We start from the raw sequence: 16,291 nt of genomic DNA, 5'->3' as shown, positions 1-16,291 counted from the left end.
CTGGATTCCCAAACTCCGCGAACCCGGAAGTGAGTGTTCCGGTTTGCGAACGTTTTTTGGAAGCCGAACGTCCGACGCGGCTTCCGCAGCTTCCGATTGAGTGCAGGAAGCTCTTGCAGCCAATCGGAATCTGTGCATTGGTTTTCAAACGTTTTCGGATTCCGTTCAAAAACCAAGGTACGACTGTACAGTAATAGTGAAGCTTTCCATACTAGATGAGGCTTAACTGATTTCTGCCTTCCATAGAGCTGTTAAAGGCCCAAGAACCTTGTCTCCCCCCCAGTATCAACCCTAAAGCAAAGCCTCGGCTGCCATCCTGTACCCACTTAATAGATTAATCCCTATTAAACCCAAGGGGACGTACTTCTGAATAGATGCACTTTGGTTTCTAGGGGGAAAGCAATGGCAGAGATCCCTTTAAGACAAGAGCAGAAAAATTCCAGTAAACAGGAGGGATTCCTTTTGCCTCGTGCCCAAAGAACTCATTTATCAGTCCCACCTCTGACTTCGTTCTTTGGCCAAAAGCATTGACAGGTGGGAGCAGTATGGCTGTCTCATTTCCTAGATCTCGCTTAGAAGGGTACCTCCACATTTGGCATCATAAGTTTCTAAGAGGCCCAGAGACCTATTTTTAAAGCTCACAGTCTCTAGGGCCTCTGCGCAGGGGCACCAGCGAAAGCCTTTGTGGGTGCCATAGTGCCCCAGGGGCACCAGGTTGGCAACTCACGATCTAATCTTGTTCCCAGGAAATTTGGTGGCCTCGTGTTTTCAACACCCAAATTCAAACCGCACCCTGAGACCATGCAGCCCAACTTGCATTTTTTACTTCGAGTCTGCAATCCAATGTGACATGCAGGAGTAAAATTCCCTTTCAATTCAGTAGGACCTGCTCCCGAGTAACCTCGCATGGGGATTGTGCTGCATATTATCTTAGCGTCATGTGGGCAACTAACAAAGTGTTAGCCTCACACTCAGCAGACTGTCTGGAGCTGTGCCACGTTTTTCGAATAGCTTTTTACCTGGTGACATAGGGAATAACGTAGCCACATTTTTCATAACTGTCTCTTGCAATAAAAGCATGTGCATAATTGCCGTTCTTCCTGTGCCCATTCAGTGAGCATCATTTCAACCTTTCAACACACATTTTTTAATTTTGTTTTCTACTGGCCTGTTATTTGTATGATGTATCCGTTTGCTAAGGGGTGCCAGATGAAATGTGGAATAAGGCAAAATACCGATTCTTTTTGTAAACTTGTAGGGGAAGTTAGAATCTTAAAGAGATGGGAGAGGTTGGCAAATCCACAGCCACATCTTTCACAAGAAACTTTACTGATCTTTGAGGTCTGTGAGCTTCTTCGGGTCTGGGAAATGGGGGAGAAAACCCAAGGGTCCCTCTCTTCCCACCCCACCCCACTTTGGTGTGTGTTTGCTTCTGTTGCTTCTATGGTCAAGGAGAGGGAGTTTCTTGCTGCAGATGCTTGTGGGTAGCAATTCATACCTCTGCTTGGGGTGAGAGCCTGGCTGGGTTGGAGGGTTGTGGAAAGTGCTAAGTCGCTCAAAGAGTCTCTTGGCAAAAGAGTGTGAGAGACAGAGAGGGAGGGGGCTGCTATAATTGGGGGGGGAATGTGGGGGGTGGAGACTGTTTTCAAGAACACTGGTTGGTTATTTAAAGGTAAGGTAAAGGGACCCCTGACCATTAGGTCCAGTCATGACTGACTCTGGGGTTGCGTGCTCATCTCGCATTATTGGCCGAGGGAGCCAGCGTATAGCTTCCAGGTCATTTGGCCAGCATGACAAAGCCACTTCTGGCAAACCAGAGCAGCACATGGAAACGCCGTTTACCTTCCCGCTGTAGTGGTTCCTATTTATCTACTTGCATTTTGACGTGCTTTCGAACTGCTAGGTTGGCAGGAGCTGGGACCAAGCAACGGGAGCTCACCCCGTCACAGGGATTCGATCCGCCGACCTTCTGATCAGCAAGCCCTAGGCTCAGTGGTTTAACCACAGCGCCACCTGGGTACCAGTTGGTTATTTAATCAGTTATTTAATAGGTTTGAATGTCTTGCATACGTTTTCCAAGTATGTTTTACGTGGTTAAATTGAAATTTTTTAATTTTTGCCATTGCAGTTATTCTTGTTTACCAAACAATAGAATTGATATTTTGTTGCCTATTGGACCTGTTTCTGTGAATTTCTGATTGTTGTTTTTCCTCTGTTTATTTTTATTACTTTGTCCCCGGTTGTGGGATTGAAAATATTCAACAGTACAACAAGCTAGAAATGCTTTTTCAAAAAAAATGTGGGAAAGTATTCCATTGCTGTTTCAAGAGTTGGCTTTGCATGTTGATTTATGCTATACCGTAATTGTGTTGTTTTTTTAAAAAAAAAATAAAAATTGTAAGGTGAAGCACTGTTGCTTATACAGTCAAACCTCTGTGTGCGACCGCTTCGGTTTCCAACCACCACGGGCCCGGAAGTGTTTACATCCGGGTACCGCAGCGCTCGGATGCGCAGAAGCGATCTGTGCAGCGTGTGTGTGTGCAGAAGCGCTCTATCGGCGCTTCGCGCATGCGCAGAAGCATGCCTTCGGTGAGCGACCAATTCGGCGAGCGACCGGCTGCACGGAATGGATTGCGGTCGCAAACCAAGGTACCACTGTATATTAAATAAGCTTCCAGAATTGAATAGGGCGAGCTGGGGAATTAGGGACCCCTTGGGGAATAGAACTGCTTGATTTTATTTCCTGTTTCAAAGCCAATACTAAATGGATTAATTTCTCCTGAACCATTTTTACCAGGGCTTGCTTCTAAATTGAAGTGATTATTGCTGGACTAAGTAGAGGTTCAGTACACTCTTGAGAATAACTTAGCCATCCTTCTGACCTCCCCCAGAAAAAAAGGCTGTGTGTTTTGTAAGCCTTTAAGTATGATGTAGAAATGGAACTATTTTTTATTTTTTTAAAAACCGCTGTGCCATTGAATTGGCCTTTTCACAAAAGTATTTGCTTTTTAATCTGTTTGCGCCTCAAAAAGCATGCTGCTTATAACCAAAGGGAAAATATTCTCAATTACAGTTCAATTTGTGTGAGTGCTATTGCGTATAATAATGTAATACTAGTATTTATATAGCACATTGCAAAACTGCTTCACATAGCTTAGCTCGGTAATCCCCACAACAGCCTAAAAAGGTAGGCCAGTTGATGACGAAGAATTACCCGTATATTCCGGCGTATAAGACGACTGGGCGTATAAGACGACCCCCAACTTTTCCAGTTAAAATATAGAGTTTGGGATATACTCACTGTATAAGAAATACGACCCGGCGTATAAGACGACCCCTGACTTTTGAGAAGATTTTCCTGGGTTAAAAAGTAGTCTTATACGCAGGAATATACTGTAAATTTACAATTCATCAAAAGATGTCAGGGCCATTCACATATCACTGTTTAGCTCTGGCCCATAATGGCTTGTCTTAGACCATCCATTAAATTCATTGCTGAGGTGACATTTGAATTGGGTGCTTTGGCTCTTAGTCTATGCTCTTAACAGCCAAACTAATTTGCTCTGTAGTCTTCAGCTGCTGCCTTGTGAATATCAAGCTGCTCTCAAGTAATTGCTCAATTGTGTGCGCACTTTTTTTTTTAATGTTCTAAAGTATATTTATACCCTGCCACATAACCCAAGTGGGTCCTCTAAGGGCAATAGTAATTCAGTAACACGTACGACTAACCGTGAAAAAACACAGGCGCATAACAGATTCACGTATGCTCCCGAGTGCTTTATCTGCCAAGGGGAAACCAGCTGGTATTAGTACGAATAATTCCTTATAATAGATGAGCCTTCTGTAATATCCAGTTTCGTTCCCTTTCCATCTTCACTTCAATCCCTAAACCCTTTGTAGACACTATATAAAGAAATTACAGGCATTGTTATGTCAGAGTAGAGAACTGATTATTCTACTACGGTAATAAGACAGACGAGGGCTCGCCGTATTATAATCATGTACAGTATCTCAATTTCTGGAAATATTTGCTGTCGTGCGCCAAACATGGAACGTGTAAGCGTGAGAGAGATGTGGTCTAGTGTGCATAACAACTGCTTGAAAATAGCTTAGATCAGGCATCCCCAAACTGCGGCCCTCCAGATGTTTTGGCCTACAACTCTCATGATCCCTAGCTAACAGAACCAGTGGTCGGGGAAGATGGGAATTGTAGTCCAAAACATCTGGAGGGCCGAAGTTTGGGGATGCCTCGCTTAGATCTTATTTCAGTGCTTGTTTATAGAGTTGAAGTCCACACCCTTCATTGTCTTTTAATTTACTTTTAATCGGTTTGCTCCTTCCACAAAGGGAAGTGTGGTCTCTGACTCAGCAGAAGTTCTTGATGTTTGAGAGAAAGGCAAAGGAACAGATTTTTAGTGATTGCACCCCCCACCCCACCCCCAAAAAGCCCCCTGTACCACCTACTGGAGGGTCGTCTAACCTCAGAGAAGTTTTTAATTTTTTTTTAGGGTGGGAATAGGGAACTGTAGTGGGAAGGAGGAAAATCTCCTCCCCCTCCTACCTATGGGAGCATCCATTCGATTTCCATTACACTACAGTATAGACAGTTCTGAATCCAGTTAAGGTTGTCTTCTCTTTTACATTGATTGATAATTCAGAGAGGTTTCTTTACAGTGCAAACATACTTTCTCCCAGCCCCATTCTCCTTTCCATTGTATTGCCAGGAAGCTCAGAATTCGGAAGTATTTACTCTTTATAGTGACTTGGCTGTATCAATATTTTTGAATGCCATTGTAGTCTAAATCAGGCATCCCCAAACTGTGGCCCTCCAGATGTTTTGGCCTACAACTCCCATGATCCCTAGCTAACAGGACCAGTGGTCGGGGAAGATGGGAATTGTAGTCCAAAACATCTGGAGGGCCGAAGTTTGGGAATGCCTGGTCTAAATAATGCTTTAAGATAGTGTAAATATATACAATGGTACCTCGACTTACAAAGACAATCCGTTCTGCGGTCATCTTCGGAAGTCGAAGCGCCGCTATGACGCATGCGCAAAGCACGATTTTGCACTTCTGCGCATGCGCAGAATGTGCACGCCGGGAGGACTTCCGGAGGCTTCGACTTCGGAAGTTGAATTCTTCGGAAGTAGAAGCCTTCGTAAGTCGAGGTACCACTGTACTGTACTCCATTTTATAGACCGGATAACTATAATGGCAGATTCAATCTGTCATGCCTCCCTTTGCATTTGCAACCTGGCAAGTGTGTGGTGCAATACGGTATTTAGCAGCATTTTAGCTGCTAAAACATTAATTAGCTATTAGTTCCCATCAGAAATCTAGCTGCGCGCTCGTGCCATTTTCAGTGTGTGTGTGTGTGTGTGTGTGTGAAAAGTTTGCTTCTTGATTAACACAGAAGGGCCACTTGTGCTCTCAAAGTCCGGTAAAATAAGCCCAGAAGTTTTTCCTCTACAGGCATCGAGATCTCATTCCTTTCTGATGTCCTAAAATCAGCCCAGAACAAATTTCTGTCGAGTGGGTGGACAACTACTGTATAGTTGACTAATTTTAATGATTGCTTAAGACTTCCACTCCACATTAAAGCCAAAAAATAGAAAGCCTCTTCCCCCAATCTTTGTCACCTCCCCCATGCTTCTTCAAGACATTTCTTCCCTAGACAATTCATCAATTTAGTTTAATCTTGACACTGGAGAACAGCATGGATCTGGATTGTAATGGAAGTGGACAAACATTGCTCTACTCCGTGTTTTGCTTGTCACTTGATTGATTGGCATGTTTCTTCTGGACTGCCAGAGCACAGCAGTCTAAAGGTGTTTGGGTGTTGGTTTTTCCAAGATGGGTTTTTTTGGAGGGGGCAGGAGGTTGCCCCCTTGATTTTCTACACTTAGCCTAAAATTCAGACCGATGAAGAAGAACAAAATCCTATCGGTGTTTAATTACTGTTTACAAGCAAGGTGTTTTTCAATTAATGGCCATAAGGCATCATTTTGACCCATCCAGGCTGGTCAGGTTCTTTATCATAACTCCATGAGGTCTTGGCTGTGAAACACTGTAGAATCAAAACAGATGTAAAACACACAATGCTGAACTCCTTGAAAAAGCTGGCAAATGGTGGCTCAGAGCTTGTCAGCACAAAACCTGTTGTGGAAGAAGTGTTAGAAGAAGAAGAAGAAGAACAACAACAACAACTGGAAACTGGTTCCTCTCACATATGTACAGGAATAGGCTTCATGCCAGCTTAGATTTCTTGATTTGTGAAATCTAAGGTGGGAGGTTGGCAGCAAGACCTCTCACAGGTACCCCTCTCTCTTTGTTCCTAAAACCATGTCTGCTGAAAGTCTGCCCGTACATCTCAAACAAGTGTCAGCGCTCAGGGCTGTGATACTTTGAGATGGAGGTCCAGGTACCTCCATCATGTCTAGATCCAGACCTCCTGAGAACCTTTCCCTGAGCTGTTTTTGATTTTAAGGGCTTCTTTTGTGGTTTGATTTTACATGCTCTTAGCTACACCCAGAGCCAGTTTTCAACTGAAGAGCAGAATAAGAATACAGTGGTACCTCAACTTACGAACGACTCGACAACCGAATTTTTCGACTTACGAATGGGAGTAATAGCTGCACGCTTACGAATGTCTCGACATCCGGGGGGAAACCGCAGCAGTTTTAGATAGGGATTTTTCGACTTACGAATTTTTAGATAGGGTTGCTTCGACTTACGAATTTTAGATAGGGTTGCTTTGACTTACAACTTACAATACAGTGGTATTTGCATACGTCTTGGTTTGCATAAGTTTTGGATTACAAACATGTCAAACCCGGAAGTGTGCGTCCCGGTTTGCAACCTTTGTTTGGATTACAAAACCACCACCCTTTTTTGGATTACGGACTTTTCTTTCTTTCTTTTTTTTTTTTTGGAGGCCCCATTGGCGAAAGCGCACCTGTTTGGTTTACAAACGGACCTCCAGAACGGATTATGGTTGTAAACCAAGGTACCACCGTACAATCAGGAATATCTGTATTTGTACCGGGGGGGGGGATGCATCTTGTCAAGGTTTTCTGGCCTCCAATGATAGTCATGTTGCAAGTTGCATAGAAGATGCAAATCCTAGAGATGCTTTCTTGTATGTGCTCATGGAAGTTAACAGTGAATGTGGTTTGGCCAAAAATAATATTTAAAAATGTTGCATAAATATGTAGTTCACTTTTATCAAGGCCACATAGCCATCCCCCTCTGGATCAGGAATGGTAATGATCCAGAATAAAGCACATGACATTCCTGCTCAGGTGTTATTGATACCTAATATGCACTAAGCGATTGTTGTCATAGCTAAACACAGGTTTCACATATATTGTGCCTTGAATATGATTCTTCGTACAAAGGCAAGGTGTAAATGCCAGAATAAATAAATCTGAAATATTCCCCCCCCACACACACACAAAAATCACAAGCTCTATAGAGAATATTTGACAGCTGCCATAAAGTACAATGAACGTTAGCTTTCTTTTCTTGGCTTTAATACTTTAGTTTTCTCTAAGTTGGTCATGTGTTTGACAGCTTGATAGAAATGTGATAGTATGACACATTCAGCTTAACTTGAGTGTAATGACTGAAGCTCCTAAAGGTATAATTTTGTATTCATGTGTCTACATAATCTCATGTGAAATGGATTATCTGCATGGATTTACCAGAATATCTGTAATGCCTCACCTACGGTGTCGTTTTAATGTGTCTGCTAAAGATAGCCTGGTGACACTCAGCAGAAATACTATTGCTTTTTGCAATAAAGCAGCTATTCATTAAAGGGTGAGCAGCCTTCGGCCCAAGTACCATGGGCAAGCTAATTCCATGCAGGTCCTTGGGGCGGGGGGATGGGGAAAAAGAGAGGGGCAGAGAGAGAAAGTAGGTTTCTCCTCCCACTTTTGGCTTCAGATCTGGACATCTCCAACATGCGGCCCCCAATTCTGTAACCTGCAACAGAAAAAAAAAGTTTCCTCACCTATGCGAAAAGGGTTTGTAACAAAAAAAAGTTAAATGCCTTGGTAGTTTTTAATGTGAATATTAGTGGTTCTACGACGTGGTATGCCCATATATACATATCCCTATTTCATTCTTTTCATTTTTAAGTTTTAAGTCATGTGGATGATAGATAAAAGGTAAAGGTAAAGGGACCCCTGACGACTCTGGGGTTGCGGCGCTCATCTCGCTTTACTAGCCAAAGGAGCCGGCATTTGTCCGCAGACAGCTTCCGGGTCATGTGGCCAGCATGACAAAGCCGCTTCTGGCGAACCAGAGCAGCTCGTTGCTCATTTTGATGAGAAATAGTTTGTTTTTTTGTAATTTGTAAAGCACGCAGAGTACTTTTTATGTTCTGCTGTATAGATAGCCAATACTCCCATTTGCAACTGAAGAACTTTCATCAAAATTACCTGCTAAATGTGTAGTTGATTATGGGTTTGAACTCTGATTTATCAGTTTCTTTTTGTTGCCTGATTTGATTTTAACGTGCTGTGGAGAGGTAATACAGTACAGTCGTACCTCGGGTTACAAACACCTCGGGTTACAAACTCCGCAAACCCGGAAGTATTTTTGCCGCATGCGCAAAGCGCGAAAATCACAGAAATTGCGCTTTGCACGTGCACAAAATGGCGCTTCGGGTTACGACCATTTCGGGTTACGAACTGCATCCCGGAACGGATCGTGTTCGTAACCCGAGGTACCACTGTATTCCAAATGTGGATATTCATTTTGTATTGTTATAACTCTATGCTTGTAAAATCAAATTAAAAAATATTACTACACACACACACACACACACACACACACACACACACACACCTTTTTATGGCCACAGTGGATCCCCCACTTTTTGGAAATGGAACAGGCATGCATGGTCAACTCTGATTTGGATGTAAGAGATTATTGACCATATTTATTGCAGTAACATTATTCAGTTGGCAATGCTTTGCTTTTGGTAACTAGAAACTGTCTAAAACAGGTCCACAGAAAAGTGACTGCATTGCAGGGGGGGGGGGAGATGGTAGCCAAGTTCCCTTGTGCATTAAATTAAGAGTCCCTGTTGACAATCCCAGCTTTCATATAGCTGTACTGGATTGGTATTAATGAATCGCAAATACTTGTTCCACGCTGTAGTTCCATCATAGGATAGTTCCCTAATTCAGTTTGAGACAATGGTAGTAGTATTTAGCAGCATGCCATTTACACAATTCCTTGGACGGTTGGCTAAGGGTACTCAAGAGAGCTGTTTCTCAATAAGTTTACACAGCTAGCCCTGGTGTCTGTCAAGGCTGATCGTGCAAGTAATGTTTACAGCCCATTACATCTCCAGTAACTTCAGAGAGTACCGGTATATAGATCTGGAACAAGACGCAGAGAAATAATTAACGGAGAGATGCGGAGTATCATGAGTCTTTGGGGTACATGGGGAAAGGACTGTTGATGTTCCAAGCTTAATTTCACCGTGAGGTTTTCAAGAGAGGGAAGGCTATTGAAAGTAAAGTATCTTAGCTGTTGTGCTCCATTTCAAAAATGTATGTTCAGCCTGTAAGTTGGCTTCTGCCCTGCAGCTCTCATACTTCCTCTATAAAGTACTCTTGGTCCATAATCAAGTCTGAAGGACTCCCTGGTCCTGAATGGGGCAACTGTGCCCCTGAAGGACCAGGTGCGCAGCCTGGGAGTCATTTTGGAGCTGTCCATGGAGGTGCAGGTCAATTCTGTGTCCAGGGCACTGTTTATCAGCTCCATCCGGGACGCAGGCTGAGACCCTACCTGCCCGCAGACTGTCTCGCCAGAGTAGTGCATGCTCTAGTTTTCTCCTACTTGGACTACTGTAATGCGCTCTACGTGGGGCTACCTTTGAAGGCGACCCGGAAAGTACAACTAATCCAGAATGTGGCAGCTAGATTGGTGACTGGGAGCAGCCGCCAAGACCATATAACACTGGTCCTGAGAGATCTACATTGGCTCCCAGTACGTTTCCGAGCACAATTCAAAGTCTTGGTGCTGACCTTTAAAGCCCTAAATGGCCTCGGCCCAGTATACCCGAAGGAGCGTCTCCACCCCCATCGTTCAGCCTGGACACTGAGGTCCAGCTCCGAGGGCCTTTTGGTGGTTCCCTCACTGTGAGAAGCAAAGCTACAGGGAACCAGGCAGAGGGCCTTCTCGGCAGTGACACCCTCCCATCAGATGTCAAGGAAATAAACAACTATCTGACTTTTAGAAGACATCTGAAGGCAGCCCTATTTAGGGAAGTTTTTAATGTTTGATGTTGTTTTGTTTTGTTTTTAATACTTTGTTGGAAGCTGCCCAGAGTGGCTGGGGAAGCCCAGCCAGATGGGCTGGGTATAAATCAATGATGTTGATGTTGAAAGTGCATGAAGCACCAATCTTGCTTGGTTTGGTCAGTGCTTAGGCAGAAATCCCATGCATGCCTCCTTGAGTTCCATCATGCTACATAGGAAAGAAATGTAACCAGTCAACAATTTGTTGTTGTTACTTGGCCTCTTGTCTTCCTGTGCCAATGACAAGGGATGGGAGTGTCTTTATGTGATGGGAGGAAATCCAGAATGTGAAGCTTCTCCCATCATTATTACATCCCACTGCTGGGAAAAGCTTCGCTCACTAATTTACCGCTTCAAATGCCTAAAAATTTCTCAGCTTGCGTAACTTAGTGAATCCATTAGCATGGATCCTGATTTTAAGCCTTTCCTGAGCAGTGGGTGTACTTAATTTTTTTAAAAAATTGTATACTCGTTAATTTATTTGGTACGTATGTGAAAGGCAATTCATAAATTAAGCGGCAACAACCATAACTTTCTAGGATAGTATGTACTCAGCTGAAGCAAAATTGCCAAGCCTCCTGTTTGCTCTTTAGGTAGTGTTTTAATTTCCTAAGAGGTTTAGGATCTGGCAGTTAGTAGGTTTGGGTTTTTTTGTTTCTTGTTTTCACTGTTCTGTTATTTGTTGGCTTGGGGAAAATCGTATTGGGTGTTCATTTTTGTTCTCTCAGGGAAAATAGAGAAGTGTTGTTGTTGTTCTATATTATCTGTTCACATAGAAAGTAATAGTTCTCTATCCCACAAAGCAAAACTTCTGAAAATTGTATGTTTTACTGATGGTGTGTGCTGCTGAATACTTAAATCACTTGTCCCTGTGCCTTTTACTTAATTTGAAGGAGGAGCCATGAGCGTAGTTGGGGGTGGGGCAGCTGCCTCTCCCAAATCAAGTCAATAAATAAGAATACTAAACTAAAAGCTTGGTTCTGCCCCCCCCCCAACCAACATAAATCCTAACTACACCTGTGGGAGCAGCAAAATTTCCCTGCTCTTCCATCCTCGACATCACCACAGCTGAAATCTGCTTAGATGAAATCTTCCTGCAAGCCTTTTGTTGTCAGTGCCTGTATTGCAGCCTTCATTTTATATCCTGCATATCCTTTGCAAGAAATTGAACTGTTTTTTTTTCTTAAATATTAGAGGCAAATCTCTGTAAAGGTCTGCTTTCCCCCCTTGTGACTTCACAGTGCTGGCCCCAAGGGTGACAACATCTATGAATGGAGATCGACTATCTTAGGACCTCCGGGCTCAGTGTACGAGGGTGGAGTTTTCTTCCTTGACATCACATTTACACCAGAATACCCTTTCAAGCCTCCAAAGGTAAGAAACACGACTCACAGTTAATGTTTGCTTCCAGTGTGCAATGCTCCCACTTGTGATGCACAGTACACAGGTATTCAGAGGCATACCCATAATATCTCTGGAGATCAGAGGGCATTCTGGGAAAATGAAGGAGTGGCTGAAGGCCAGCTCTTTCCTTACAATACACCTTTAAAGGGGGGGCATACAGGCTCATGTGCGGTGGCCACAGGTGTTGCCTTCGGGAAGGCAGGTTTGTATTAAGAATAAGAAGAATAAGAACAAATAATTCATTATTTATACCCCGCCCATCTTCTGGGTTTCCCCAGCCACTCTGGCCAGCTCCCAACAGAATATTACAAACAAGATAAAACGTCAAACATTAAACAGGGCTGCCTTCAGATGTCTTCTAAAAGTCAGATAGTTGTTTATTTCCTTGACATCTGATGGGAGGGTGTTCCACAGGGTAGGTGAAGGGCCCTCTGCCTGGTTCCCTGTAACCTCACTTCTCGCATGGAGGGAACCAACAGAAGGCCCTCGGAGCTGGACCTCAGTGCCCGGGCTGAATGATGGGGGTGGAGACGCTTCTTCATGTATACAGGACCGAGGCCATTTAGGGCTTTAAAGGTCAGCACCAACACTTTGAATTGTGCTTGGAAACAAACTGGGAGCCAATGTAGGTCTTTCAGGACCAGTGTTATGTGGGTCTCGGCGGCCACTCCCAGTCACCAGTCTAGCTGCCACATTCTGGATTAGCTGTTGTTTCCGAGGTAGGTAGCCCCACGTAGAGCGCCTTGCAGTATTCCAAGCGAGAGATAACTAGAGCATGCACCACTCTGGCGAGACAGTCTGCAGGTAGTTAGGGTCTCAGCCTGCATCCCAGATGAAGTTGGTAGACAGCCGCCCTGGACACAGAATTGACCTGCGTCTCCATGGACAGTTGTGAATCCAAAGTGACTCCCAGGCTGCGCACCTGGTCCTTCAGGGGCACAGTTGCCCCATTCAGGACCAGGGAGTCCCCCACACCCACCCACCCCCTGTCCCCCACAAACAGTAATTCTGTCTTGTCAGGATTCAACCTCAATCTGTTAGCCGCCTCTAGACACTCACACAGGACCATTGTATCATTCGCCTGCCATATCGGACAAAGTGGGACTGCAATGGCATGAAGGTGTTTTGAGATATTAGATTACCCATGAAGTGCCATTTTGTTTTGTGTTTTCTTACACTTTGCTTCAACAGCAACGACAGATTTAGCCTTCTATAACTACAAAGCGCTTCGCTAACCTCACATTCCGGTATTTTTCCATTTCTTATTTCCGTTGCGGCTTAAAATAAATTCTCTGCTGTCTTACTCAGTAATGTATCTCGCCTTTTAGAAGACATCTTTTCTATAATTCTCGTAGGTTTGGCAGGCAAAGATCCAGTTCCATAGTTCAAGTCGGACAAAAACTGCCTAATATGTTACTTACAAACAGTAGCAATAATTTGTTGCTGTTGACTACTTTTGTAATCTTTTCTATTCAGTTTGCGCCTTTAGAACATGTTCATTGATATTTCACAAAAATGATTTTTATAATTTTTTATTTAAAAAAAACAATCAAATGCTCTGAACTCTTGTTTTTCATTTTATTTTTAAACTGTTGTTTACAATATTGCTATAAAAAGCATTTAAACACTGCCCTTCATCAATTAGGATCTTACAAACTCTGAAATAGCCATGCTCTGAATCTTGTTAATTGCCTTTGAAAATGCAGTTGCCTGGTCAATGAAACACAGCACTTGATAAAGAATTTACTCAGTTAAGAAAGACCTAATTTAGCAAAAGGCTTTTAAATTTTTAGTTAATCCTACCGTGTTTCTCCTAAAATAAGACACGTCTTATATTTATTTTTTCTCCAAAAAAACACACCACGGCTTATTTTCAGGGGATGTCTTATTTTTTTAATATTAAGTATGGTACAACAACTGGGCTGGTATCCTTACAGAGCTTTCACAGTCAGAGTTATGCAACTGCGGCTCTTGCTGAGTCCTTGATCTTCTCAGCGCGCGCCTCTGCCCTTACTGGCTCCCGCGGGGCCGGGACTCGGCGCAGCGCGCGCCTCTGCCCTTACCGGCTCCCGCGGGGCCGGGACTCGGCGCAGCGCGCGCCTCTGCCCTTGCCGGCTCCCGCGGGGCCGGGACTCGGCGCAGCGCGCGCCGCTGCCCTTACCGGCTCCCGCGGGGCCGGGACTCGGCGCAGCGCGCGCCTCTGCCCTTGCCGGCTCCCGCGGGGCCGGGACTCGGCGCAGCGCGCGCCTCTGCCCTTGCCGGCTCCCTCGGGGCCGGGACTCGGCGCAGCGCGCGCCTCTGCCCTTGCCGGCTCCCGCGGGGCCGGGACTCGGCGCAGCGCGCGCCTCTGCCCTTGCCGGCTCCCTCGGGGCCGGGGCTCAGCGCAGCGCGCGCCTCTGCCCTTGCCGGCTCCCGCGGGGTCGGAGCTCGGCGCAGCGCGCGCCTCTGCCCTTGCCGGCTCCCGTGGGGCCGGACTCAGCGCAGCGCGCGCCTCTGCCCTTGCCGGCTACCGCGGGGCCAGGGCGCGGCGCAGCGCGCGCCTCTACCCTTGCCGGATACCACTGGGTCGGGGTGCTGCGACTTTCGCCGGCTCCCGCTCGGTCTGAGCTCCACGTGGCGGTTCCGGCAAGGACAGGCATCTTCCTTTTACTCCAGACCTGCTCCCACCATCCAGACCTGCTCCCACCACTACCCCAGTACGGCTTATTTTTGGGGTATGTCTTATATTTTGTTTCTTCAAGAAAATCGTGCCATGGCTTATTTTATAGGCACGTCTTATTTTGGGAGAAACACGGTAATTTCATTAATGTTTTCTGGTGTCCTCTTGGTTAACGAAATACTGGATTATAAACTTTGCTGTATTCTGCTACCGACCCCAATTTGTTCTAAATCGGAATTCTTAAATTCTCACACAAATGTCTTCTGCTACGTGAGACGGGAAGTATTCCACGTGTGACACTGAAATAGTTTTCTGTGTAGATTTTTCCTCGGCCTTCTGCAACCTTCCAGGGATGTTGCCATACTGCAGAAACCAAGGTTGGATCTAGACACATCAAAAAAGTGATTCGGTTAAACATGTTGTAAACTTCATAAAGGGAAATCCCGTTGGCGAAAGACAAGACTCCACAGCGCCATCTGGTGTCACTGTGTTATAATTCATATAAAGTGTTTTTTCTTTACTAATCTAGCTGAGTCTCAAGACAGAAATAAGTAAATTTTGAACAAATGATTTAATCACCCCTGCTTATACCTTGTATCTTCTGACTCCAAATGAATCGACCCTGGGTGGACCTAAACACAGGGGGAAACGCTAAACTTAAATCAGAAATTAGATGGTTTTATTTTTGATAATAATTTAAATTGGTTATCAGTTACAATAATCCAATCACAGCCTCATTATAACAATGCCAGATTATAATACAATTACTAATGCCAATCATTCAGATGCCAAATTATACAACTTAGGTGGCCCCCTGCGTGCTAAAAATGATGGTTTGATGATTTACTTTATTAAGCCTTTAAGGACCAAATTGTGTTACATGCATGTTACAGTACACACACACCCTCCACACAGACAGTCACACGCTTTTTTTACAGGGGCTTTTTCTTGCGGGGGGGGGGAGGGCGGGATGCAGAAGTAGGAGAGACCTGAGTGCTTTAATCTCACTCCACAAAAACTCAAGGCTTTTCCCACTGTGGAGTTTGAAACATGTGTTTGGAGTTACATAACACTTCTCCACTTATTGCAAACCAGGCGTTTTGCATGCAGTTAGTGGAGGGGAGAGGGAAACAAACAGGCTTCTTACTACCCACCCAATTCTGCTCCTCATACTACCGTATTGGCTCAAATATAAGCCACACTCGCATGCCCCCTCCCAAATTCTGACTGTGAAAACTTAAAATGTGGCTTACATTCACGACCTTATGGGCAGCAAGGCAGTGTGGCTCCCCCCCCCAAGAAGCAGCAAATGTATTGTATTTTTTTTCTCTCCCCCCCAATCAATTTTAAAGGTGCGGCTTATTTGTGGGTGTGGCTTATATTCGAGCCAATACGGTAATTTCCCCCCCCCCCTCCACCTTTGCAGCAGCTGGTGTGGCTGGAAGGGATCCCATATTCAGCTGATCACGATCATCTTAAGACAGGAATCTGCTGAGTGCTCCAAATTCAATGCAGCCTGTCATGCATAGATACAGATACAGATGTATAGTTATAGGCGTGTGTATTTGTGTGCCTCAGTCTGAGTCCACACACAGTTAAGTGTTCCTCTTGTGGGTAGACACGCTTTTCTACCCGGCCTTCCAATTTCTGTACTTTGTCACCCCTAGGTAGACTAGCTGCTTCAGAAACTGAGCACAAATTAAGTCATGCACCCTGCTCTCGAGGAAGAACGTGGTAAAATGTGGCAGATAAAATGAAAAGTGCGCATGAAATGTCCAATGAGAAATTCTCCCATGGAAATTGACATTTGGGGCAAAAGGTTACCAATTTCTGTTCTTTAATCAGGCAACTGTCTGCAGGAGGCATCGTGGTGCACTGTAAGTTACATGGTTGTTCTTTTGCGGCCTCGGAAA

The 16,291-nt window shown here is 44.7% G+C and overlaps 1 protein-coding gene across 2 annotated transcripts in view; it reads left to right on the top strand.

Moving 5' to 3' along the window:
- The window catches only part of UBE2E1 (ubiquitin conjugating enzyme E2 E1), a 57,864-nt gene that overhangs the window by 35,341 nt on the left and 6,232 nt on the right, over positions 1-16,291 (top strand). For both annotated transcript variants that reach the window (XM_060280664.2, XM_088653763.1), the window contains exon 4: positions 11,557-11,689. In XM_060280664.2, the coding sequence (XP_060136647.1) occupies positions 11,557-11,689 (133 nt within the window). The remainder of the gene's footprint in view (positions 1-11,556; positions 11,690-16,291) is intronic.

This window comes from Zootoca vivipara, chromosome 11 (genome assembly GCF_965207765.1).
Source record: "Zootoca vivipara chromosome 11, rZooViv2.hap1.1, whole genome shotgun sequence".
NCBI lineage: Eukaryota > Metazoa > Chordata > Lepidosauria > Squamata > Lacertidae > Zootoca > Zootoca vivipara.
Note: the sequence above shows the minus strand (reverse complement) of the source record. Positions and strands in the feature narration are given on the sequence as shown.